The sequence below is a fragment of the Euleptes europaea genome, chromosome 2, assembly GCF_029931775.1.
Source record: "Euleptes europaea isolate rEulEur1 chromosome 2, rEulEur1.hap1, whole genome shotgun sequence".
Taxonomy (NCBI): domain Eukaryota; kingdom Metazoa; phylum Chordata; class Lepidosauria; order Squamata; family Sphaerodactylidae; genus Euleptes; species Euleptes europaea.
Window position 1 is genome coordinate 86,431,335 of NC_079313.1, and position 25,106 is coordinate 86,456,440.

The window sequence follows — 25,106 nt, forward strand, 5'->3', positions numbered from 1 at the left end:
TTTAAACGGAACTCCGGGCAGACGCTTCGCTGTGCCTGCTGCGCATGCCGAAAAACGCGGCGCATGCGTGGAAACAAGGACCCTGGTTTTCCTGTTCCGGGATGCGGAGAGTCGCTCTGCGGAGCCCCGGAATCTGAATGGAAATGGACCAGCAGTCGAGGAGCCTGAATAAAGAGTTCATCATACAGTTTGCGGCCGGAGAGAGAGAGAGAGAGAGAGAGAGGGAGGGGGGAGAGTTGTGGGTGAGGCCCGGTGCATGGCGGTCAGGCGGCGGACTTGGCCCTCCACAGGTCTGTGGGTTGGGGTTTGTGTGAGGGGAGCGGCGCTGCTCGGTTGCTGAGGGATTCCTTCTCCGGGATCCGCTGCCTCCCACCTTGTCTTTGGCGCTCTGGTGGCGAAAGAGACTTTCCCCTCAGGGGGTGCCCATTTCTTTTCTTGTACCCCGACTACCCCGCCCCCCCCCGTTGTTCCCTAACTACTCCCACTTTTTCCCTCGCATCCCAGACCCGTGCCCTACAGCTAGGATTACCCTTCTTTTTCTTTCTGCGAGAGCTCCTGTGTCTCAGCAGCCGTGTGTTTGGCAAGGGCTCCAGATTCTTCCTGGTAGTGATGAAGAGCTGCACCTGCTGAATTGCTGTCTGTTATGTAGTTGTTAGAAAGCTTAGGAGCCGTGCCAGGTGTAAAAGATGGCTGGCAGCTAGCGTGGCTCACTCCTCCCTGGCTGGGGCAGGGCTCCTAGAAGAAGAAACAGCAGTGTCATCTTTTTTCCCATCAGTGCACTGATATTCTGGGGGAAAGGTCATCCTTTGCTGTAAGTGCAGGAGTCGTGCCAGGAAGTAAAAAGTACCTAAAGAGTTTTTAGTGGAAGGCTGCCTGGTCCTCTTATTTGCGGTGCTCCTGCAAAAGGCCTCCATCTAGTTTTTGTCGCACCCCCTCATCTAAACGGAGCCTCCTGTGCTGTCTCTGGGATTTACTATAAAAGCTTCTTCTGGATTGATTTCTGTATCTTCAGTCGCTGCCATCGTTCCTTAACATCGTCATCCAGATATTGCATTGTTCCTACCAGTCGTGCAGAGTTTCCCCTCAGACGTAACATCCTCAATGCTGCCACTTCACTCTTATCTTCATTAAATCTTTTATCCGAAACTAAAACTTAAGTATGTTTCAATTTTTTTAAAAAATCCTGATCTTAAAAAAAAAACTAAAATAGATTTATGCCATAGTAGACAATTTAGAGTACTGTTTAGAGTAGTGTATACTGAAAATGATCCTGATTCCCATCCCTTTATTATCCAAAGAAGACCTATGTTCTACAATGTAAGGAAAATTGCAGAAGATGCCATATAACTTCCTTACGTTTACTCCTGCAATGGCATACTTTTTAAACAGTTGGCCTAGCTTGTGTCTTCCTGATGAACATCCTGGTTTTCTGCCCACACATGCAGAAATTCCCAGGTTCTGTCCTTGGCATCTGCTGTTAAACCAATCTCAGTTGGAACTTTTTACCTAGATCTGGCCTTGAGAACTTTTCTTTGGCTCTAGGAATCAACTCCAAAATTTAGGAGCCAGACTCATTTTTAATCTGCCAGCATCCCAAAAGCTAAACGCTAACACTAAATTAAGTTCTTCCCAATTTTTCATAATTCTGTTATTGCTTTAAAAATCTAATTGGTGCCAGCATAGAAAGCAAATGGGTATAAAATGAATTAATGTGCCCTTTGTGCTTCCACTGAGAATTGCTGAGAGATGCTACAATAAAATGATTGTGGAAAATTATTGTGTTAAGTGCTGTCAAGTCCCTTCTGACTTATGGCAAGAAAATTCTAGGTGCCGTGGTGACCTGTCACCTGGGATTTGAGAAGCCCTGACCTAGATATTGGAGAGCAGTAGAATAGACTGCTCTAAGCAAGACAGACCAATTGTCCAATGCCACGGAACACAATTTCATGTAAGATTTTCAGTCCCATCTTTATACTTTTAATTAATGGGAGCATTTGTACATCTGAAGAAAACAGTCTCATGCAACACAATCCTGTGCAAAGTCCATTGAAATGAGTGGGCTTAGACTTGAGTAACTCTCTAGGATTGTACCGTTCTGAATCTTAAAAATGGTGATGAGCTGCCATTGTCTTCACTATTTGTTGGAGATTCACATATACACAAACATTTTTCTTGTTATGGCATATAACATAAATTACATGGGAGGCAGCCACTGGTGTGTTGAAATGATAGCCAACAGCCTAGATAACTGCTGGTATACCAAATTCTTTGCTGTTTTTTTAGTATCGAAGAGCTCCGCTCTCCCTAGTTATACTCTCATCCCTTTGAGTTTTGCTATTAAAATTCTCTGACTGTTCTCTCAAGTTTAATGCTTGAAGATATCCAAGATGCTTATGTGGCTGAAGGAGTCCTAGATTTTATTAAATCAAGCAATTCCTTTAATTTTGTATGTTTGTATCCATTTTGTAATGGCTAGGTAAATAGGCTTCTAATCAATGCAAATTAAGTCGCAGTCTGAAAGCAGTGTCCCCTGAAATATTTCCCCCATTTTAATTAAGCTAATTTAATTTTATTTAAATATTTATAACTGACCCTTACCCCCAATGGGGACCCCAAGCAGCTTACAACATCACTCTCCCCTCCTCCATTTTATTCTCACAACTACAACTCTGTGAGGTAGGTAAGGCTGAGAGAGTGTGATTGGCCTGAGGTCACCCAGTGAGACCGAGAGGGGGGCATGTTACCTCCCTTCACTTGTTAACACTCATTTCCCCATGCTCCCTGCATCCACACAGCAGCTACAGTGAACCACTTGTTTTTGTTTAAAAAAAAAAGCCCAAAGGGATTCAAATAACACTGCAAGAAGAGGAAGGATTCCTGCCTCCCCTCCCACCAGTTATTTTCTACTTCACTGGAGTTATTTTGCTACTGTCTGCAAAATAATATCTCCTCCCCCCTGGTGTACTGGGGGGCAGGAGCCCTTCCTCCTCCCAAGGTGCCATTCCACGCCTGTTTGGACTCTCCTTTTTTTAAAACAAAAGTGATAAGCAGTACCCCAAAGCTGCTGTGTGGCTGCACAGATCATGGGAAAGCGTCTATAAAGAAAGGTAATGTGTAGTTGACCCCAGAACAGGGAACTGAACTTGGGTTGAATAACCAGCTCTCAGTGGCATAGTCTACACCCCAAGAAGAGCTAAACAGGCAAACCAGATCAGTGACAGGTTCTGGGCATCAATGGCCATTTAGAAAAAAGGTGTGGTATGAGATAGAAATATCAGGGAAATGGCTTTTGGGAGGCGGGGAAGATGCTGCTGCCAAAGGGCACTCAAATGTCCCTTCTGCACTGTGTGTGTAAAGTGCTGTCAAATTTAACCCATTTTATGGTAACCCAGTAGGGCTTTCAAGGAAAGATACTAACAGAGGTGGTTTGGCATTGCTTTCCTCTGCGTAGCGACCCTGGTATTCCTTGCTGCTCTCCCATCCAAGTACTAGCTGCGGCTGACCCTGCTTGGCTTCTGAGATCAGGCTAGCCTGGGGCTATCCAGGTCAGGGCGCCTTCTGCATTAGCATTGTTATAACTCTGTACCAGGCAGTATTCCGCCATTATTTCCTGCTAATTAAATGTGCACAAACCTGCGTTGTTGCTGGGTTCATACCTTGCCCCTGCCCCCCAGTCCATCTCACACAGAACAGAATCCTTGTTTACAATTAACTCTGGTGGTTGCTCACAACTTACAAATGCAGCTATGTAATTATCTAGAGTTAATCTCTCTCTTCCCCTCCTCCAGCCCAAACCAGAATTCTGAGTTTATATGAACCCTGGTTTAGAATCCCCTCTTGGAGGAGTGGGGGCTAATTCCAGTTAAATTGCATTTGTATGGCACAGGTAACCAGAATTACAGATAAAGCAAGATTTCTTCATCATGCTCCGTGTGAGGAAGGAAGTATGAGATGTGTATGCAAGCCTGGGAACAAGGTGGGTTTGTATAATTCAGGTTTAATGTTGACTTGATGTGCTATCTGAATGTTGTCTTAACAATTGCCGGGCCAGGGCCAGATCTGATTTGTTAGCTGGAACCCTTCAATAATTTACACTAATCTGAAAAAGTAATTGGAGCTTTAGGCATGGTTCCATCTTGCATTGCAGAAGTAACTTCTTGTCTCACCAGGACAGTTGAAGCATACATTGGACTCCTTTTTTTTGCAGGTAAAATGAAGCACAGAGTGGGTTTAGGATCACCTGCTGATCCATTTTTGTTCCCTGCTTTTTGAGTTGCTGATCTCCAATGTGACACTTATGTTCTTACCACAGAAGAATGGAAACTCTCAGCAATCCAATAAGGTAAGCTACTCTAGTTGGTTTGGTCAAAGGATCATAGCTCTGTTGGATCCTTTACTGGGGAGATTCCAGCACTTCATTATATTTAATTAAATAGAGGGAAAGACCTTTTTGCAGATTACACATCAGTTGCTTTTTTCTTTCTTTTTTTGCTTACCCCAAAAGCTGGAAAATATGACTATGGCTGCAATCCTAAAAACACTTTCCTGGGAATAAGCCCCACTGAATAAAATGGAACTTACTTCTAACTATACCTTCTTAGGATTGCTTCCTGTTTTATCTTGTGATATTAATGTGTGAAGAACCCTGAAGGATCAGGCCAAAAATCTATCTTTCCCAGCATCCTACAGCATTAACAACAGGTGGAATTAATGTTAGTAATTCACTCTGACCTTGCTTACTGAGATATTTGGACCAGGTATAACAACAAACTGAAAAATGATTCTTGAAAGTCCCAATCTATTCCAGTAATGAAGGGGGATTATTTAGTTAATGAACTGGCCCTACTTCTTGTGTGTGTTTTAAAGCTTGGTCAGAAATGCTGTTTTTTTAAATTTGAATAATTTTATTTTATGGTGTGTATTTTAAAAAATATGACACTGGGGAAGGCCTATTGGCCGAAACGTGCTTGGTTTAATGGATTTTTGTTGCTATTTGTACTGCATTATAGTTATGTTAATTTATCGCACGCAACTATTATATATTAGTTCTGTTGTTATACTTTACCTTTAGACTTATCCTCCATGAATTGGTCTGATTTCTTCCGAACAAATTCTAGTTGGACTACTTCCTGTTTTATGTTCATGGTAAGAAGAAGTGGGAAGGAGATAAATATAAATTGTCATGTGTATTTTAGTATTATAACAGAAATGGAAAGCCTTTTGTGGTGAGTTCATGTCTGAGGAGCAACATCAGAGCAAAATGCAGAACTTGGGACTGCAGACAATGACTCTTTGTGATGGGACAACAGCTTATGTTCAGCAAGAAGTCCACGGTGAGTCACTTTGGGGCTGTGGTGCTTCTTGAAGTTAGTAAGGGAGATTGAGTCAAATATTGAGAGATCATATATGTAATGATCAATGGATTGCAAATGTATGATGGGAACATAACTTTATTCAAAATATATTATTGGGCTAATTTATCCTAGGAAAAACTGCATTTGTTAGGCATAAAGCCTTCCTCAGGTAAAAACAGACAAAGGAGAAAACTGACACACAATGTTGTTTTGTTTGAGAGAACTGGGTAACTTGGAAAAGGTTTATTTGTTGGTCAGAGATAAGATCTCTGCTATATATTTTACTACTTATGTCACACATTTGTTCCTGCTTTTATCTATTTAATATTAATCATTCTGTACTAGTAATTTATATATTAGACCCTTGTTGGCCTAGTATGGTTTATTTCCAACAGTGCAAACAGAGTTACTCCAGTCTAAGCGTATTCATTTAAATGGGCTTAGACTGGAGTAACTCTACATAGGATTGCACTGTAAATTAATACCAGATGAGCCTGTTAATTCAGTCCCCTTAAGCAGGAGGCCTCTGTTCCTTCAGGTTTCTATCACTGGAAAGTGTGACACAGGCACTCTACACAGGGGACTGTCCATATAGCCAAACAATGTATGCTGCCCTTACCCTTCCCCCTTCCCATCAAGGGGTAGGCAATGTCTGAATCAGGCTTTCACAGTCATTGGTTTCCATGTGGAATGCTCATGTAATGTTTTACTTGGGATGAATGATGGAGGAGGAGAACATCCCTGCTTATACACTGTTTAAGGACTCTGACTGGGTCAGATCCAAACTAGATGGATCTCCTAGTTCTTTACATTTCTGTTAATAGCAGCTGGTTGGGGAGGGGGGCTTGGATCAGGGTTGTAGCACCAAGGCAGGGTTTTTATTAACTCTTTCCCCTGCATTATTTTCTCTGTTGTAAATATCGCCTCCATCAGCAGCCTCTTTCCCCCTACTTTGGAAGGAGGGGGAGAAATTATTTACATTGGGAGAATAGTGCATAGGGAAATGGTTTAACAAACACTTCCACCATGCTACACAATCATGCTTGCAGCTGTTGTTAATAGAAATGCAGTGGCACCTGATTTACCTTCAGTGTTTGAATTGGGCCTCAGTTTTAACTTTTCATTTGACGTTGTACAACCAAGAGGCAAAATTCGCCATGGAACCGTACAGCATTGCTCAACAGTGAAAAATAGAAACCTCGTTCCACTGGTGTTCCATAAGACAGAGCTCCTGTAAGCCACATCTTGTTTAATGTCTTTTAAAATCTGCATGGTTGCCTAACTGAGATATTGCTAAAATACTGGATTATGTGCTGGGGAAAAGAACAAAAGGTGAAAGTGATCTGTGAGTTTTGTTTGATCACTAGATGGTTTTTGAATCGCCGGCAAGGTGCTGCTAAAAACATATGTTGATAGGCAGTAGTTTCACGACTATCATTCATTCAGTCGGTAATTAACTTGTGGAATTCTGTGCCCCAGGTATACCAATGGCCACTACTTTAGGTAGGTGGCTTTAAAGAGGAAGCATTGGCCACTATATCCAGCTTGTAGGTGTTCCAAGAGCCATTGTTGGCCATTGTGTTAAAGAGGATGCTGGGCTAGATGGACTGTTGGTCTGATCTAGCTTGGCTGTTCTTAACGTAAAGCAAATGTAAAGCTTTGTAATTTTAAGGTGCTATGAAAGCATGACAGTCTAGCTTTAAGGCTGCATACCTTCCTAGAATAAAAACATGCTGTGGTTTAGGAATTAAAAGACCATAGGTAACTTTTATTTCCATGTTCACACTATTTTGTTTTAAAACAGCTATATAATTGATTACTAATTTAATAGTGATATCAAATGTGCTGGTAGAAGTAGTCTGAATTTCTAATCTAAATATGTATTATTTGGTTTTTTCAAACACTTTCCATCACTTTTGTCTTGTATTATAAGCTGTAATCTTGTAGACACTGGCATTGAATTTTGTAGGACTTCTCATTAAACCTGCAAGACTGGGTTTCACATAAGCGCTTCACTTTGTAACTGTTGTCCTTCATTGGATTCATCTGCTGACAGTTGGCGAAGTGTTCCTTCTTTTTAGCTTGGAAGGCTTTTCAACATTGTACTTACTGCGTTTTCTTTTCAACATTTTCAGAAGAAAAGTTAATCGAAGGACAAATGATTGAACTTGAGGATGGATCCACAGCTTTTATCCAACAAGTAACTTTGCCAAAAGGTGAGGTTCAAGGAGGAATTGCTGCAGAGGCACATGGGGAAGCCGAAACTGTCTAAGAGCAAGCCAAGCTGAGCAGTGGTAAACCAATACTGCAGGGGCCGCTCAGCTGAGACCTCAGTCAGCAGTGCTAACAGTAAGCGTGGGCTCATCCATTGTCTCTGTTAGGGGGTGAGGTAGGAAGCAGTAGATGAACCAACACCGTTCTCTGTTGCTGCTGAAGGGCCTCAGCCAAGGGACAGCCAGTGGTGGTCTGTCTCTCCTTTGCCTGTCTTTGGTAGGCTGCTTCTGGGTACCGGTTTAGATTTGTCAGTCTGTTTCTTTACTTCATTTAGTGAGTACTGTAATCACAGGAATGCCAGTTGCAAATCCTTCTGGTGAAAGTCCTTGTCTGAGGGTTTAGAGGAAATATGGCTGCAACATAGTGCTTGACAACAGATGCTTAATTGTTTGGTATGTTCTGGGTGACAGGTGGAATCATGTAGATATACAGCTGATGGGTGCTTGTGTGCCCATCGCACAGTGGTGTCAGACAATACATCTGTTGTGTGGGCTGGTCAGTGCTCAGATAGATGGAGTGACGTTTGGTGAAGTCTTGATGGAATCTATTGAGAGATTCCTTTCCGTGTGCCCAGATGGTGAAAATGTCATTGAATCTCAAGTGCAGGAGAGGCATTAATGAGTAGGAGCTGAGGACATCTTAGCATACTGTGGTGCAACACAATGGAGGAAAAGGGTATTCATTAGTTAGAATGGATACTAGTCATGCTGCATACCTATTCTCTCTAGTATCAGAGGAGGATGCCTATTATTTGGGGTGCGGTGGAACACAGGCAGGATGGTGCTGCTGCACTCATCTTGTTTGTGGGCTTCCTGTAGGCACCTGGTTGGCCACTGTGTGAACAGACTGCTGGACTTGATGGGCCTTGGTCTGATCCAGCAGGGCCTTTCTTATGTTCTTACGTTCTAATGCCTCACGGCCATGCCATTAAAATGAAAGTACAAGCTGTAGCCCAATCTGAAGTAGTTGTGGATGACAAAAAAATTGACAAAGCTTGGTAGAAAGGTCTGTGATATCATCAGAGGTAAAACAACCCATGCATCTGATGGAAGTGAGCTCTGATTCATGGAAGCTTAAGCTGGAATACATTTTGCTAGTCTTCAAGTGGTTTATTGTGCTGAAACAGAATAACATGGCTGCCTCTCTGAAATTATCCACATTCTCTTCAAGTTTCACTCAAAGCTGAATATATGTAACAGTTCACATGAAGAAACTGTAGAGGCATGGCAAAGTTTCTAGTGTAAACTTACTACAGTTTAGTCTGATAAATTCCACAGCACAACTTTAAACGACCTAAATATCTGACTGGACAACCATTTTCCAGACTTTGCAACTTGGGGAGGTAGGTATTCTGGACTGAACTACTGACTGCAGGTGGCATGTGATATATTATAAATGTGTCACCATCCCCCCATGTAAAGTCTTCCGTTCATGTAGTAAAGTAACGTATCAAGGATATGCTGGACCAGCTATGTAGAGATCTCTTTAACATGGCAGAGCATTCAAAAATCAAGAGAGCTTAACTGAGAAACTGAGAGGTCAGCTAGGGAGGCTTGTTCACTTTCCTTTGCATAACAAACTGAACACATTGCCTTGGCACCAGGGGTTAATTTTGTTCATTGTGTTTGTGTGTTGCGATTTGCCCTGTAGAGTCTATCATGCTTGAAGATAGTCAACCAATTTCATTGGAAGATGGCACCATGGCTTTTATACACCATGCATCCAAAGGTAGCGGTCAGTCTTTTTCTTCTTTTGAACAGCTTACATTAGGTGAATAATATGGAGGCTGGCCTCTAAGAAATGTAATCGTAGCAATGTGTATATGTGCGGGTGTTTTTCCACAGAACATTACATCTCCACCTTAGACGTTTATTTGCATAAATTATTTTTATCCCACCTCTTTTATGTTCAAAGCAGCTTACAAGTTTATAGCATAGACTGACAATAATACAACAGTAACTTAGTTTTAGCCATACACAAGGGTATTATAGAGTTGGAGAATCTACAGTTGGAACGTCCCCTATATACCATCTACTCCAACCCCTTGCTTCGTGCAGGAAATCCAAAGCATCCCTGGCAGATGTCTGTTCACCCTCCTCTAGAAAGGGAGACACCCCCCCTCCAGAAAGGGAGACCCCCCCCCAGTAATTGGCTCCATATCTGAGTGAAATGTTTCACATCTTTGAAGGGAGATGTGCTGTGCCACCCTGGCTCAAAGCCATGATGATTAACTTATAGCAAAGACGCTCTGTCAGTATCGTATCACATAGCCATGAGGCATATGGTATCCCAAGCAAAAAAATCTGTCACTCACCTCCTCTGGAAAGAACAGAACAGCACAGCTTCCTCATGTCTCAAGGGGTGGATGGAATCATCATATGGACCCTTTTATATATGTATGCAATTGTTTGTTGCATTTGTATACTATCCCTCTGCCACAGCATTCGAAGTGGCTTACAGTGCCAAATATTTAAAACAAATAAAAAAGGAATAGCACAATAAAAAAGTAGAATTCTCTCAGGCTTTTGGTGATCCTCTGGAGCTGATGAGTCCCTGCCCTGGTCATCATTTCTCTTGCCTTATCCTCTGATCACATAAGTTTTTAATTGGCTTGGGGAAGATGTGGGAGGGACTGTCTCAGCTGGACTCTAGCAGACCATTGGTGGTTTCTTCAGGAGCCGATATGAGCTACCTGATCCACACATCATATTTCTCATGCAAGATTCCATTTGTGCAAAAATGTTAACTGAACTCATTACATTTGCCTTGGTTTTTAGGTCTTTGGCTTATCCTAGCTTTAACAGTGGTCTTCATTCCTGGGGATGGGGTTCACATAGGTGTCCCCTCTGGGCTCTGTTCCCACTACTGTCATTGGGCTGGTGGGGGTAAGGGTGGGAGCTGATGCCTCTGTCCTGCCTGTCTTTCAGGGCTGGGAAAGCTGAGGCTCTTTTTGGCTGCTGGTTACCCTCTGTGTGTGGGCCTTCTGCCCTGCTGCCTCTGTGTATAGAGAGAAGGACTGATGTGTTTCATGCTGAAATCTGTTAGCCGCAAATTAGGAATGGTAGTCCAGTAGTATACAAAGGCTGAATTTTTAACTGCAGTTAAGATTCTGCCATTGATGCTCTTAACTCTTCATCTCTTACCAGCGCTTAAATGGTCAAGAGGTAGATAAGTAGCAATTAGAGCTGACATGTGCTACTACAGTGTTTGTGGTCCCCTCCAGAGGGTTATGACCCCAACACCCTGGAAGTGATCCAGCTGGAAGATGGATCCACAGCCTTCATACACCGTCCTGTTTCCTTGCCCACAAGTGGCACCATTCTGGCAGTGCAAGCAGATGTGCGGCTGGAGGGATTGGCTGTAGAGGAGAAAAATGTTGCCTTTGATCTCAATACCATTACTGTCCTTAAGGAGTATGCAACTCAGGTGAGGCTTCACTGCTTCTTCATTGCCTGTTGGTCCTTGAGAGCAGTCTTACTTCTAAACCAGTGTGGTGTAGTGGTTAGAGTGTCAGCCTAGAATCTGGGAGACCCAGGTTCGAACATCCGGCTGAGCTAGTAAGACACTCTCAGCCAAACCTACCTCACAGGGTTGTTGTGAGGATGAAATAGAAGAGAGGAGAACGATATAAGCCACTTTGGGTCCTCACTGGAAAGGTGGGATATAAATAAAGTAAATAAATAAACCATAGTGGGATTTAAATAATCACTGTTCCTGATTCCCCTGTGTAACAGCTTCAAAGGAAGAATGGTCCAGCCTGCCAGTTAAGAGACTCTTCACAAGCTGTTCTATCTGTGACCTTACCGTCAGAGATAAAGTGAGTGATGACCAGACAGGGCTTTTTTTGGTGGCGATATTTCATTTTTGCAATGCCTTCCCCCTTGAGGCTCACCTGGTGCCTACTTTACTTTTCTTTAGGCCAAGCCAAAACATTTCTCTTAACTCAGGCCCTTGACTAAGGGATTCAAGCTTTTTTAGCAGTTTTATGTCCTGCTCCTATCCTGAGGACTGTTTTATCAATATCACTTCAGACTGCTCTGTTCGTTTTATGTTCTTTTGTGCTCTGGCTTGTTTTTATGGACTTGTTTTTATTTTATTGACTTGCCTTGTTTTATTGGCGTGATTTGTTTTTATAGACTTGTTTTTATTAGTTGTATTGTTAGCCGTGAACTGCCTGGAGCAGATCTGGCATATGAATTTTGTAAATAAAATGTTTAAAAAGGGAGTGGTGTAAAAGTTAAGTCACTTTCCTGTATGGATATTCTTAAATGTTGCTATCACTGAGATACAGTTTTTTTGTCTTAAGGCCATTGGTTAGATGATACATATACTGAGCTAGGTCAAGGCCTAGGACTCTCAACTAGTCTGCGTGCTATTTGAGTTCAATGTAGTCCTGCTGTGTATTGTGTGAAGAACTATGAGAAGTAATATACCATTTAAGTTTGGATTAATTGCTTTTGTGTTTTATTTTGAAAGTGATGGTGGATCCAGAACTTTTTACTTTCTAATCTTTTGTATTGTAGCATAGTGGACAGGGTTGCCAGCTCTGGGTTGGGAAACACCTGGAGATTCTGGGTGTGGAGTCTGAGGAGGTGGGGTTTGGAGAGGGGAGGGATTCAATGCCATAGAGTCCAATTGCCAAAGCAGCCATTTTCTCCAGGGGGAATAATTTCTGTCGCCTAGAGATCAGTTGTAATAGCAGATCTCCAGCTTCGAATGGAGCAGCCTCACAGCTCTGTTAGAATTCTGCTGAGATTTTGTAAACCCTGTTTTAAGGAGCCTTGTCTCCCGATAATTGAACGGTGTGCTGATGAAGCCGCTGACGCGGCGGTGAAAACGTTAAAGTTAATCCCGACTGCGTTTCACAATCCGTTCTTTCTCGTCGTCTTCCTTATGAACCTTGTTTGCACGAAGCCTTTGGGACTTGCTTAACAATACTTAAGACACTTTGAAGACTCCTAGAGAGCTACGCATTTATCTTGTTCATTGGTTGTGTCTGTTGTTTGTTTGTTTGTTTGCACACTTTTCTAACTGCACTAAACTGAGCTTGCATTTACATTGTTTGGTACTTATTTTCTCCCGACTTCCCGCCAGTACCAAGTGCCTTTTTTCTCCAGCCACTTGGAGGTTGGCAACCCTAATAGTGGAGTGTGCTAATAAATGTCTTCCTTTCTTTCCCCAGTGCTCTCAGCTGGTTGCCTAAACACAAGCAACTCAATATTTAGAAAAGAGTACTGTTCATAGTGTCTGGGTCCATAATAGCAGTACTCCTGGTTCACCCAGGAACCAAACCAAAAGAAATGATTTATAGATAAATGGTGACTAAGGCAGACTTCTGTATTTTTCTCAAGCATGAAGTGTGTTAAGCCTGTAATATTTCCATATGTTGCAACATGGCGCTACTGCAGCAATATTGAATTTTGAACTTAACTGATGATACTCCGTCTTACTTACAGTGGTCATTTTATCAAGCACTGGATGCTGTTGTACCTGTAGCCTTCCTGAAAATACTATTCAGCATTTACATGGCACTTCAGAATAGACAAAGCAGTTGTGTGTGTGTAAAGTGCCGTCAAGTCGCAACCAACCTATGGTGACCCCTTTTGGGGTTTTCAAGGCAAGAGACTAACAGAGGTAGTTTGCCAGTGCCTTCCTCTGCACAGCAACCCTGGTATTCCTTGGTGGTCTCCCATCCAAATACTAACCAGGGCTGACCCTGCTTAGCTTCTGAGATCTGACGAGATCAGGCTAGACTGGGCCATCCAGCTCAGGGCAACAAAGCAGTTAACATGCATTATATTAGTAATCCTTACAATAGCTATGCAAGGTTGGTCAAATATTGCTGATTGGGAGGGGTGAGGTACAGCTTGAACCACAGACTTCCAAGTTTGCAGCTCAGGCTCTTTTATAGAAGCTGAACATTTCTACAATGAAAGGTATAGACCAAATGCTCTTTGTTGTCACCACAAGTTGAAGTAGAGCCAGCTTTGCCAGTGTAACGTGACTCAGGCAAAGCCTTCACTGATCTGCAGCAGCATACTGCATCTGTGTGGCAAATGGCAGTTTGCAGAAAGATACCAGGTCTGTTGTTTGCAACCTGCATAAAAACCTTTCTCTACTGGAACTATTAAAACGTCTGTGTTTGCAGGGGTGTGTGGAAGAAGGAATGACTAGCACTTGCCGCTTTCAGACCCATGAGTCCTTCAGTGTTCTTTCACAGGTTTATACTTCACAATGATACAATTCCAATTCCTTAGCTCTTGAGAAAATTGACTTGTTGGTTGTGAATTACATTTGGGATTATGTAAACAAAGAGAATCCTTTTTTTTTTAACCACTGGTGTTTATCTAATCTTCTATAAAATTTAGCTAATATCCTGACCTTTTAATTATGTGAATATTCTGCCTTGTCCTCAGGGTATTTTTTTATTTTGCTGAGATTTTTATCTTTTCAACAGCCTGCTGAGGTAGGCCACTGTTATTCCCATTTTACAGATCAGCAACTTGAGCTGAGAAGTGACTCTATGCTGAGCAGATATTGAATTTAGTTGCCTTCTGACATCCTGTCTAGTAGACCATGTTGGTTCATGTGTTTGCTTTTTTCATGGCCTTTTGTAGTTTGTAGATTTTGGTTTTGGATAATCTCAGGCATGCCAATCCAACCTGAAAGTAAGTGGACTGAATTGTTAATTGTCAGCATGTTGAGGAGGGGCCATGGCTCAGAGGTAGAGCATCTGCTTGGCATGCAGAAGATCCCAGGTACAATCCCAGGTAGTAGGTGATGTGAAAGACCTCTTCCTGAGACCCTGGAGAGCCTTTGTCAGTCTGAGTAGACAATACTGACCTTGATAGATCACTGGTCCAGTTCAATGTAAGGCAGTTTCATATGTGTTCATGTGTTGATGAGGATGAAGCTTGTAAGACTTCACTAGCCTCTCAAAGTCCAGTTGCATTTTGTATGGCTGAAATGAGATTCTGTGAGACTGTAGTGTATGTGTGTGTAAAGTGCTGTCAAGTTGCAGCTGACATATGGCTACCCCTTATGGGGTTTTCAAGGCAGGAGACCTACAGAGGTGGTTTGCCAGTGCCTTCCTCTGCATAGCAACCCTGGCATTCCTTGGTGGTCTCCCATCCAAATACTAACCAGAACTGACCCTGCTTAGCTTCTGAGATCTGACGAGATTGGGCTATACCATGCTGCCTTCCTCCAGACTGTAATGTAGCATTCATTAAGTAATGAACACTTTAAAAAATGTTTACACAGAAGTACTCAATGCTTCTGCAAAGTGAAATATCAAAATTCTTAGCTGATGTGGATAAATGGTATGTCAGTTCAGGTCTTTTTGATTTTTGATTTTTTTTTTTTTTGCTAAATAATAGGCACTTTTATGTAAAATTGTGGCTAATTACCTATGACTGTGTAGGAGATTGGTGCATAAATTGTTGATCTTGAACCCAGGAGACTCCCACCAACTAAGAATGGCCGTAGGCAAGTCATTGTGCCATGTTTCCCAGCAATAAAATAACAGGGACCTACATCACACAGTGGTTATGAAAATGACCAGGGCAAATATGGTAATGCACGGAATATGGTAATTATGCACAGAATATAGTAATGTGCACGGAATATGGTAATTATACTTGGAAATGATAAAATGTGTTTGCAAATACAATCCCAGACTCCTGACTCCAGTTCTGCTTTTTGTTAGCAATGTCACTCCTCTGCTGGTGGTAGAGATTGTGGGCTGTCATGCAGTTTATTTTTCGTGAAGAGTTTTCTGAATTTTGCAGGGTTCCTTCAGGTTTAATTTCCTGGTGTTGCTTCACAGGGCTTCCAGGAGGAAGAAGTGCAGACCAATGGGAAGGGGCCACTGGTTGCCAGTAGAGACTATCGTTGTGGGTACAAAGGTTGTGGCCGCCTCTATAGCACAGCTCACCATTTGAGGGTAAGCTCTCACATCTCCCAAGTCTTCAGCTACATTTAGTTTGTTAATGCTGCCATACAGAAAGCTGAAAGCTCTGCTATTGTTTTCTGGGGGTGGGGGGCTGGCAGCGCATGAACATTGCAGAAAAGAGTTGCCTGGGCACAGCGATGCTGGGACCTTTCTCCTGACTTCAGAGAAAAGGTAGCTTGGGGGCCTTCTGCAGAACTATGGAGGGTTCCCTGAAGTTACCACTGGTTTCCTAGGTGGTGTGTATTAGAGGATACTAGGGACATTCAAATTGAACAGCAAGATTTATTTATTTACTTCATTTATAGCCCACCTTTCTTGCTGAGGCTCAAGGTGCATTATATAATATAAAAACAATGTTGGTTTTGGGTTGTTTTTTTTAATATGCCGACTTTCTCTACAACTTAAGGAAGAATCAGACTGGTTTACAATCTCCTTCCCTTCCCCTCCCCACAACAGACACCCTGTGAGGTAGGTAGGGCTAAGAGAGCTCTAAGAGAGCTGTGACTAGCCCAAGGTCACCCAACTGGCTTCATGTATAGGAGTGGGGAAACCAACCCAGTTCACCAGATTAGTGTCCACCATTAATGTGGAGGAGTGGGGAATCAAACCCGGTTCTCCAGATCAGAGTCCACCGCTCCAAACCACCACTCTTAACCACTACACCACAGTGGGTACACCACAATGTAATCAGATGGCATAAGGTGAGAATATAGCATGATTTTTTAAAATATCATACCAGTCAAACGTTGCATTATTTGAAATTTTTTTCAGTGTGTAGAAAAATAGGACTGCACATCTTTGCAGTTGTTAGAATATTGATTGTACAGCCTATAAAGATTTGGCAGCTGGCTTTGTTAAAATGTATGAGGCAAGTAGAACTAGCTAAGAGCAAAGCAAAATGCAATTAAAATAAAATAAACATGAAGTTATATCACCCTTTTCTCACCATATGCATAAATCCCCATGTATCCGTAGCAGCTTATTTTACGTCTTTGTGATGGATTTAAGTGTTTGTAAAACACTTAGGGAGCTACCTTCTAATGCAAAGTGGTGCATATAAATATCGTTATTATCTTCAGTGAGTTCATTGTGATACTCAGCAGCTCTTTAATAAACATGCTAAAGAATAAAGGATGGAACTGCATGTGACAGAGAACACAAGTCTACACCTCCATATAGTAGCCCTGTATTGAGCTAACCCCCACCCTTGGTACTATGTAATTCCACTTTCCCATGTCCTGTTGTCATATTTAGTGTGCATTTCCCTTCACATAGGAGTGATAACCATGATGATGAGTAGAGGCAAGGAAATGCACATCAGAATGTTGTCACAACGTGGGATACATTAAACTAAATAACCTTTTGCCATGTGTAATGTGTAGCTCTTCCCTTAGTGTTGACGGTGAAGGGACACATCAGATATACAAAAGTAAGTCATGTTGGATTTTATTTGTTGAGAACTAGTATATAAAATATTGCTTGGAGAGTACAATGCACCTCTTAAATCTTGGTCTGTACAAACCTTAAACATTGTCCTATTAGACTGTAATGTACCTCAGCAAGTTTTTTTTTCAACAAAAGAACACCTTATTGGGCTACCATTGAAGGCATGTGATCAGAGACGGTGAAGAAGTGGGAGCGTTCAGGAGTTAACATATTCTCTCCTCTGCATTGCAAAGTGGAGCTGCCTCATTCTGTTCATCTGAGTTTTGGCTTCATCTTTTGTTTCATATAGGTGCATGAGCGGGTTCATACAGGTGTTCGGCCATACAGATGTGGCTTCTCAAGCTGTGGGAAAGCCTTTGCTACAGGTAATATTTACAGGATATTTGCTGTGACGCTAACATACTAAGAAAAAGGAAAGGGTTGAATCCAAAGGTTGTTTTCCACCAACAGTAGGAAAGAAGATTTTTGCCAGTTTCCACCCTGTTCCCAAGGGTCCGCATCCCCTGGGGGCAGCATTTCAGGGAACTTAGTGGGCTACAGCAGGAGGGTCAGAGTGCAAATGCCCTTTCCCCTGGCAGAAATGAATGATGCCTAGAGCAGTGATGATTCGGGGATGGGGAGAGAAGGAAAACTTGGGGGGTGGGGTTTCCCCCCCTTTCCCCCAGACTTAAAAAAAATTCCAAAGGAAAATTTGGGGCAACAATGACAGGCAACTTCTATGAAATATTATCTCATTTAGAAAAGAGTAAAGCCTTATCTGACAAAGTATTTCACTCATTCCAAACTTACTGGATGAGAACAGTCTCAGAGCGTCCTCAATTTTCCCAGTGAAAAATGTGGAAAGTTTGAGGGACCACAGGAAAAATAGACTTATACTGTAGACATAGAAAACATTTTCAAGAAGTTTTTTGTTTAAATGTAAATAATTTTGACAACAATTTATGTGGTATAATGTGCTTAAAGGTAATATATTATTTAAGAGTTCGGTATTTTCAGTGTTACAAAGTTTAGATTAATATCCAGATATGCTGACAGTCCTACCTACTGTGATTCTGTGAGTTTCTGTGCAAACAATACATGTTCTTTACTACAGAATTTCTTTTATATCTTCCAACTTTTATTTTTTCCTACCTCTCAGATGGCAAAAATTAATGATACACATGCTATGGTAGCAAAGGGTGCCACAGTTTGCAGCTCTTTCTCTAGTATTAGGTATACTTGGAAGTTTTCTTATAGAAAAATAAGACATTTATATTTTAAAATTCCATAAATATGACAAATGGTTTAATGTTATATGCTAAGTTATAAATGATGCATTTTATGTGGCTAAAGCAGTAAATGTTTAGTTTAGCTAGGGGGAAAGCATTGCATATATTTAAATTTCCCCCAAAATTTACATTCTCCCCCCCCCCCTTTTAAATATTTTCCTTACATATAATTTACACTACATATAATTTACAGGTCTGAAAGAGTCAAACAAGATTACATATTTTGTAATATATCAAGTGGGACAAATGGACTATAAGTAAATGAATATATCTTCAATAATCAATGGTATAAGCAGACTATAAAAATACATAATCATAATTACTGAACAGTTACTTTTATCTCTCAATTATTAATTCTTTGAGCCAAATTAGTAGATATAATCTTGACTAGAAATACCAGAATCACTACTCCATGTTCACCCAGCAACTTCAAGATAACTTACATGTGGCATTCCATTTAACACTTTAGACCATATAAAAATTTTGCACAATTAAATACATATCAGCATCGAAATGTTTCTTTCCCCAAAATCAAAAAATGGATTTACAGCTCTTAGAAATATAGGCCCAATTGGCCCTTCCATATCTTAGCTTAACCAGTTTAGTTACTTTAGATGATCTGGCGAGTTCCCAAACTTTATTTATCTATGATTTAATATTAAGTCTCCAGTTGGGGGGGGGGGTGTCTTTTTTCCTGTGGCCTCAACATTTCTGGATTTTTTTTTCAGAAAATTACCTTTGGATTCAACTCCTTTTGTGGAATTACCCAGACCTGAAGTTATTTAACTTGGAAATAACAGACCTGCAGTGATTTAACTTGGAAAGATAATAAAATAAGCAATCTTAAAGATGGGGCTTCTGGTGACCTAAGCATTCCAAGCTTTCTGGTTTGCAGGGAATCCTATAATGATCAGTTTGCTGCATTCTGTCACTGCACCACTACACTGGTTCTGATCTCACACACCCTTTTATCTCGCAGGATATAGCCTGAAGAACCATGTGAGAATCCATACAGGTGAGAAGCCATACAAATGCCCAGAGGACGTGTGCCACAAAGCCTTCAAGACTTCTGGAGATCTGCAAAAACATATCCGGACACACACAGGTGTGTCCCCTGGGGCTAATTGCTCTAATTCAGAGCTAGCCAGAAACTACAGTGGTAAAAGAAAAACAACGTAGTCAAATATTACACAACAGGCAAAAAAATAATTACACAACTTTTCCAGCTTCTATGTCATAAAAACTCATGTTCGTACTTAGAATAAACTGTGTAAATGCATGCAGAAGTAATTTAATACAGTATTTATGTTTTTATGTGGTCTGTCAAAGACACATTTGCTAGAGATCAAAAGAGGAGGGGAGGCCAGGGAACAAGCACCGAGGAGTAACAGGGATGGAGTTCTGCTGGCACAAAAGCCTTTGCTCTGCTCAAACCCAAAATTTGTTGAGCAACACTCACTTAAAAAAAAAAAAAAAAACAACTTCGTCTGTGGCCAGGAGGGTTAGAGAGCTGGGGGGTTTTTCCCAATGAAAACATATGGCACAGTTTCATGTAGTTGGGGAAGCTGTGATGTCCTGAGGGATACATGCCATCATAATGTAATTTTTTACTTTCTGTACAGGTATCACAGACAATTTCAGTCGTGTGGTCAAGAAAGTCAGTAAGCAGGGTTTTCAAATATTGTTAACCATCTATTTATTAGTATTTATGCTCCCACATTTCTGACATAAGGAGAAAATTACTATTGTCCACCTCAAACGTTAGTCAGAATGGAGACATTCAGGTTCATGAGCCAGATGTGTACTTCCAGTCATCAGGAAAAATAATTTTAAAAGAACCCTAGTGTAAAGTAACCAACGCAAAGAATGTCCAAGCACACTCTGAAATCTATTCCACACAGGTTCAAGCTGAGATTGTGCTCTAGTAATAGGCATCTACCAATCCCTGTGTAGGCAAGTATAAATAGGTTTTTGGATGAGGTCTGCTGATGAGTTTTTAAAATATGGCCATGATGGATTAATACTTTCTGACCCTTCTTTTAAAATATTCAGATTGAGGATCTTGTGAATCCTGTTAGAACTGAAAATGGGGTACTGTTCAGGTTGCAGCCATCTGATTGGAATATTTTGGTCTTCTAAACTGCCTTGCTAATATTAGGTTCATTTGTATAATGCCATTTTATTTACCTTCATTGGCCTCATGAAATTATGTATTGGCTGTAATGGAGATGGAAAAAAGCTTGCCTGTGTCAGTGCCAACATAGCTTTCATACACCTAGTGTCACTCTGGTCTTGAAGAAAAGAGTGAAATCTGTCCTGAACTTCCAGTACTCTTACTGACTAGGGATGACCTCTGTCTGTTCCCTCTGTTGAAGGCGAACGTCCATTCAGCTGCCCTTTCGAAGGCTGTGGCCGCTCTTTCACCACCTCCAATATACGCAAGGTCCACATCCGGACACACACTGGTGAGCGGCCATATACATGTCCGGAGCCCAACTGTGGGAGAGGGTTCACCAGTGCCACAAACTACAAGAACCACATGAGGATCCATACAGGTAAATTTGGGCATGCAGGTGCTTGGTTTTCTTGAACAGTAGTCTCTGGTTGTGTCATATACTTTGTTGATTGCACTTGGCTGGTCGGCTTTGTAGACGGCTCGTAGCCAGGCCTGCGGAATTGGTTTGGAAGCAAATCCCACTGGGCTTACTAAACTGAAGCAGCCTTGGGAAGAGCAAAGATGGACTGAATTTGCAATGTAACTGTTGAAGCAGATCTAGAAATTTCTCTCCCTGCCCGCTTAAAGCACTCTGTTTATGCCATGAAGCAAGAGTACTATGGGAGGGGCTGTAGCTCAGTGGCAGAGCATCTGCTTGGCACACAGAAGGTCCCAGGTTCAATCCCTGTCATTTCCAGTTAAAGGGACTAGGCGAGTAGGTGATGTGAAAGACCTCCACCTGAGACCCAGGAGAGCTGCTGCCAGTCTGAGTAGACAATACTGACTTAGATGGACCAAGGGCCTGATTCAGTATAAATCAGGTTAATGGGTTCATGTGTACTGTTTCTCTGTGCATGCATCTTGTTCTGTCCCAGGAGAGAAGCCATATGCGTGCATGGTACCGGGCTGTGGGAAACGCTTCACAGAATATTCTAGCCTCTACAAGCATCATGTGGTCCACACACATTGCAAGCCATACACTTGCAGTACTTGTGGCAAAACCTATCGGCAGATCTCTACATTGGCCATGCACAAGCGTACCACACACGGGGAACTGGAAGCTACAGAGGAGAGTGAACAGGCCCTCTACGAACAACAGATGAAAGGTGAGCCGAAACGAGACTCAAGCATGAAGAGAAGCCTCACGGTCAGGGGTCTGCAGCTTCCCAACTCTTCACTATGCAGCCCTGTGTTGCCTAATCCTTCTGTTTTCCCTCTTGACCGTCCGGCTTACCTTCAGAGAGTTAAACACACGTAAGGCCATTTGATGAACACCCCTTCTGCACTGAATCTCCTTTCCTTGTTTGCCCAGATACTGCTGTTAAGAACCCTTTGAAATGGCAGCATGTTGCTCTTCTGAAGGTGAAAAATGAAGAGGGTGAAGATAGCAAGTCTACACCAGTGGAGGATGTGTCTCAAGATGGAACAGAGCAGGTATGAAGAATGGTGGGGGCTTCCAGACTTGAGGAACAATCCAGAGAGGTGGCAGTTTTGAGGGGAGGCTGTTAGACTCAGGGCAGATCTGATAAAATGATTTTAATTGTAATATTTACTTGGAAAGCATCCTAGCCCTAAAACTGTACCAGTATATCTGCCTCCACTCATCATTTTGCAATGATAACATAAGTATGATTGGATTCTTTAGACTTGCATAGCAATTTTTAGGCCCCGCTCCTAAATACTTACATGCTGGCACACATCATAGGCTCAGGATCCTGTGGCATTTGGAGCTTGGATATGCAGGCTTTAGCACCGCTTCTGTATGAACAAGACGCTCACGGAAATGTTTGGACATTTTATAATCCCAGTCAACCTTCTGATCATGTCAGTTTGCAAGTGAGCCTTGCCCCTGCCGTAGTTGTGCAGCATCCAAAGCACTTACTGGGACTAGAACCTGGGATTACGCTCTTCCTCTCCCCTGCTCGGAGTCTGGTTCACATATGCTCATATACTACTGTATGTGTGATGACTGGCAGCTGAATTTGTAAACTGACTCTATTGGAAAAGCATCATATTTGCGGTGACGTGAGGAGGCATGAAAGGTCTTTGAATATGCATAGTGGATTCGGGTGAAGAACATGCCTGTGTCACGTGACTTTATTCCCCATGTTCAACATTGAAATGTGCCTTTAGCGCAATACCTGGCATTAATGATGGGCTTGCATTTAAGAAAGGAGCAGGGAATGACTTGTCCTGTTTGCTTGTTGCCGGCTTTTCTCAGGCCAGTCTATCCCATGAAGACCTACAGGCATTTGGCAGTGGTATTACCATGGTAACAGAAGCTGGCACCATGCCCCATGAAGCGATTTCACGAGCAGGCACAAACTCTGTGATTGTGATCAGCGCCAATAAGACCAAGATACATCTGGTATAGGTTGCTTCAAAATATCTCGGGTATTCTGGGGAAGCACCTTTTTCAGTGTAGCTAGTTATGGTGCTGTGATTCTTTCAGATGCCCTTCAGTTCTCACCTTGGCCATACCTTGGCTTTAAATACCCGCAGCAGGAGAGCAGAATGCTCAGACTAGGTGTTTGAGGTTAGCAGCCTTCTTCTCTTAGTTCCATGTGTGTCTGGGGAAAAAAAGGTATATTACAGCTTTTATTGCATTGTTTTGGAACTGTTTTTGGAACTGCCTTGAATTGCAGCAAGAAAAGTGGACTATAAACAAAGTTAAATGAATATTCTTTTAAGAATTCCCAGCTTGTAGTGCGTGATCACCAAGTAAAAAAGCGGCTTTTTTGTTGGTGCATGGATCACAGAACCAGTGCATGTGTGGAGCAATCTCCACTTGGCCGAGAAGCAGGGCCACACATAACTTCAGAGCATTATTGCGAGAACAAGGAGGAAAGAGTTACGTCCACACCCTGTGAAGGAGCAATGGGATAAGGATGGATGGATAAATACAAACATAAGAAGAGACCTGCTGATCAAACCAGTGGTTTACATAACTCAATCTCCTGTTTCACACAGTGGCTAACCAGTAGCTTTAAGCCATTGTTCCTAGTAAGCATAACTGGAGTAGTGTGGTTTTGACACTATTTCTAGCTTTTTTCCTTAAGTCCACCTTTCATTTGGTCACCTATTTTCCCCAACCACAAGATTGTTTCATTTCTACATCACTTCACCAGGATGCCTTCACTTCCTCCTTCAGTTACTTCTGCTTCTTCTTAGTTTTCTTCCAAGCATTGACAGCTCCTTTGGACAGCAACCATTGCCCTCTGGGGGAAAAAAAGGTTTTATCTCAACCAAGCCACTGATTGCTAACTTTGCATCTAAAGTTTGGTTTAAAATAATTTTGCCTGGAAAATTTTCCTTACCTTCTTACCATGCCTAAGACTCTTTCAGCCGGCTCACAAGCCGTCAGGCAGGTTTTCCTTGAGGATGAGCTGAATGTTTGACATTTAGTATTTTCAGCATGAAAGGAAGGCTCCCGGCAGGGCTGCAGTGTCCTCCAATACTTACCCCTTTGCGTATAGCCGTAGCCAGTTTCTGAATCAGCACAATTTTCTGTTATGAAATTGCTGTTACACAGCCAATAAGACCTGCCTGCATGCTGCCCCAGTGGAGGCAAATGGAACCAAGGCTTTCAGTGACGTTGGCACATCGCCAGATCTGCTTGGTTGCATGCATTTTTAGCAGGAACAGAAAGAACAGTTTTAAAATAGAAACTGTACATCCTGTGACAGTGAGTTCCACAAGTTAATCATGCAGTGTCTGAAGCAGTGCTCTCTTTTTGTCTCTCCTGAATCTGTTGCCTGTTGGTTTTGTTGGGTGCCCTCCCTTGAATTCTAGCATTGTAGGGGGATGGGAGAGTTATTGTTCTCCAGTTCTCTGTACCGAGCATATTTTTACAATCCTCTGTTGTGTCTCCCCTTAGTTGTTTAAACTGAGAAGCCCCAAACTCCCTAGTCTTTCCTTGTAAGGAAGGTGCAGCATCTCCCTCCACCACAGGGTTTGGCTCAGCTCCAGTTGTCAGAGCAAAACATGGCAGCGTCCTAGAGCTCACCAGTGTTACTCACAAGTGCTTTAACCGCTTCAGTGTTTTAACGTTTATTATGTTCGCTGTCTTGTGGGCCCTGATCAGATGGAAAGGCAGCATAAAATGTTTTAAATAAATACTTGCCTCCCTCCCCACCTAGGCTATTAGTCTTTCCCAATGCTGTCAAGTTGTAGCTGCTCTTCAGGTTTGGGAGAGTGATGTTCTGTTTCTTCCCTTTCAGCTGAAAGAACAGCAGAGCCTGGAAGATGCCGTCAGCATGACAACCGCGGCAATTCAGCAGGAGTTCACCACGCTTACAACAGCCGCCTTGAATGATGGATGCTGAGACCACATTCCATGCAGGAGAAAGGAGCTCTCTGCAGGGGCAGCAGCATAGCCACGTGGAGGAGTCAGCCCTTCAGATTTGGAATCCAGATGATGGGTACTCTGTCAGCACCTGCACCAGGCCCTGGATCATTGCTGAAGTCTGTCTGTCCAACATGTGGGGTAGACAACAAGAGCCAACAGATGAAACGTCATGGACCATCGAAGAGACCTTGCTTTTCAGTTGGTCTCCCCAATGCAACATGCTTTAATAGACTCTTTAAGAAAGCCA

The 25,106-nt window shown here is 42.3% G+C and overlaps 1 protein-coding gene across 1 annotated transcript; it reads left to right on the forward strand.

The window, feature by feature from the left end:
* The first annotated feature begins 245 nt into the window (after window positions 1-245).
* Window positions 246-24,836, forward strand: ZNF76 (zinc finger protein 76). Its single transcript, XM_056844821.1, has 13 exons — window positions 246-290; window positions 5,196-5,333; window positions 7,490-7,570; window positions 9,279-9,356; window positions 10,852-11,054; window positions 15,457-15,573; window positions 17,318-17,393; window positions 19,276-19,401; window positions 20,672-20,851; window positions 21,387-21,617; window positions 21,824-21,945; window positions 22,733-22,879; window positions 24,732-24,836. The coding sequence occupies exons 2-13, from the start codon at window positions 5,234-5,236 to the stop codon at window positions 24,834-24,836; spliced, it is 1,566 nt and encodes a 521-aa protein (XP_056700799.1). The 5' UTR covers window positions 246-290; window positions 5,196-5,233.
* Window positions 24,837-25,106: the final 270 nt, after the last annotated feature.

Bases quoted from the DNA above. Each gene is read 5' to 3' on its own strand.
- ZNF76 (XM_056844821.1), top strand. From the start codon at position 5,234: ATGTCTGAGGAGCAACATCAGAGCAAAATGCAGAACTTGGGACTGCAG. The intron at 9,357-10,851 runs GTAGCGGTCAGT...GGTCCCCTCCAG, and splicing joins TATACACCATGCATCCAAAG to AGGGTTATGACCCCAACACC. The intron at 17,394-19,275 runs GTAATATTTACA...TTTATCTCGCAG, and splicing joins TGGGAAAGCCTTTGCTACAG to GATATAGCCTGAAGAACCAT.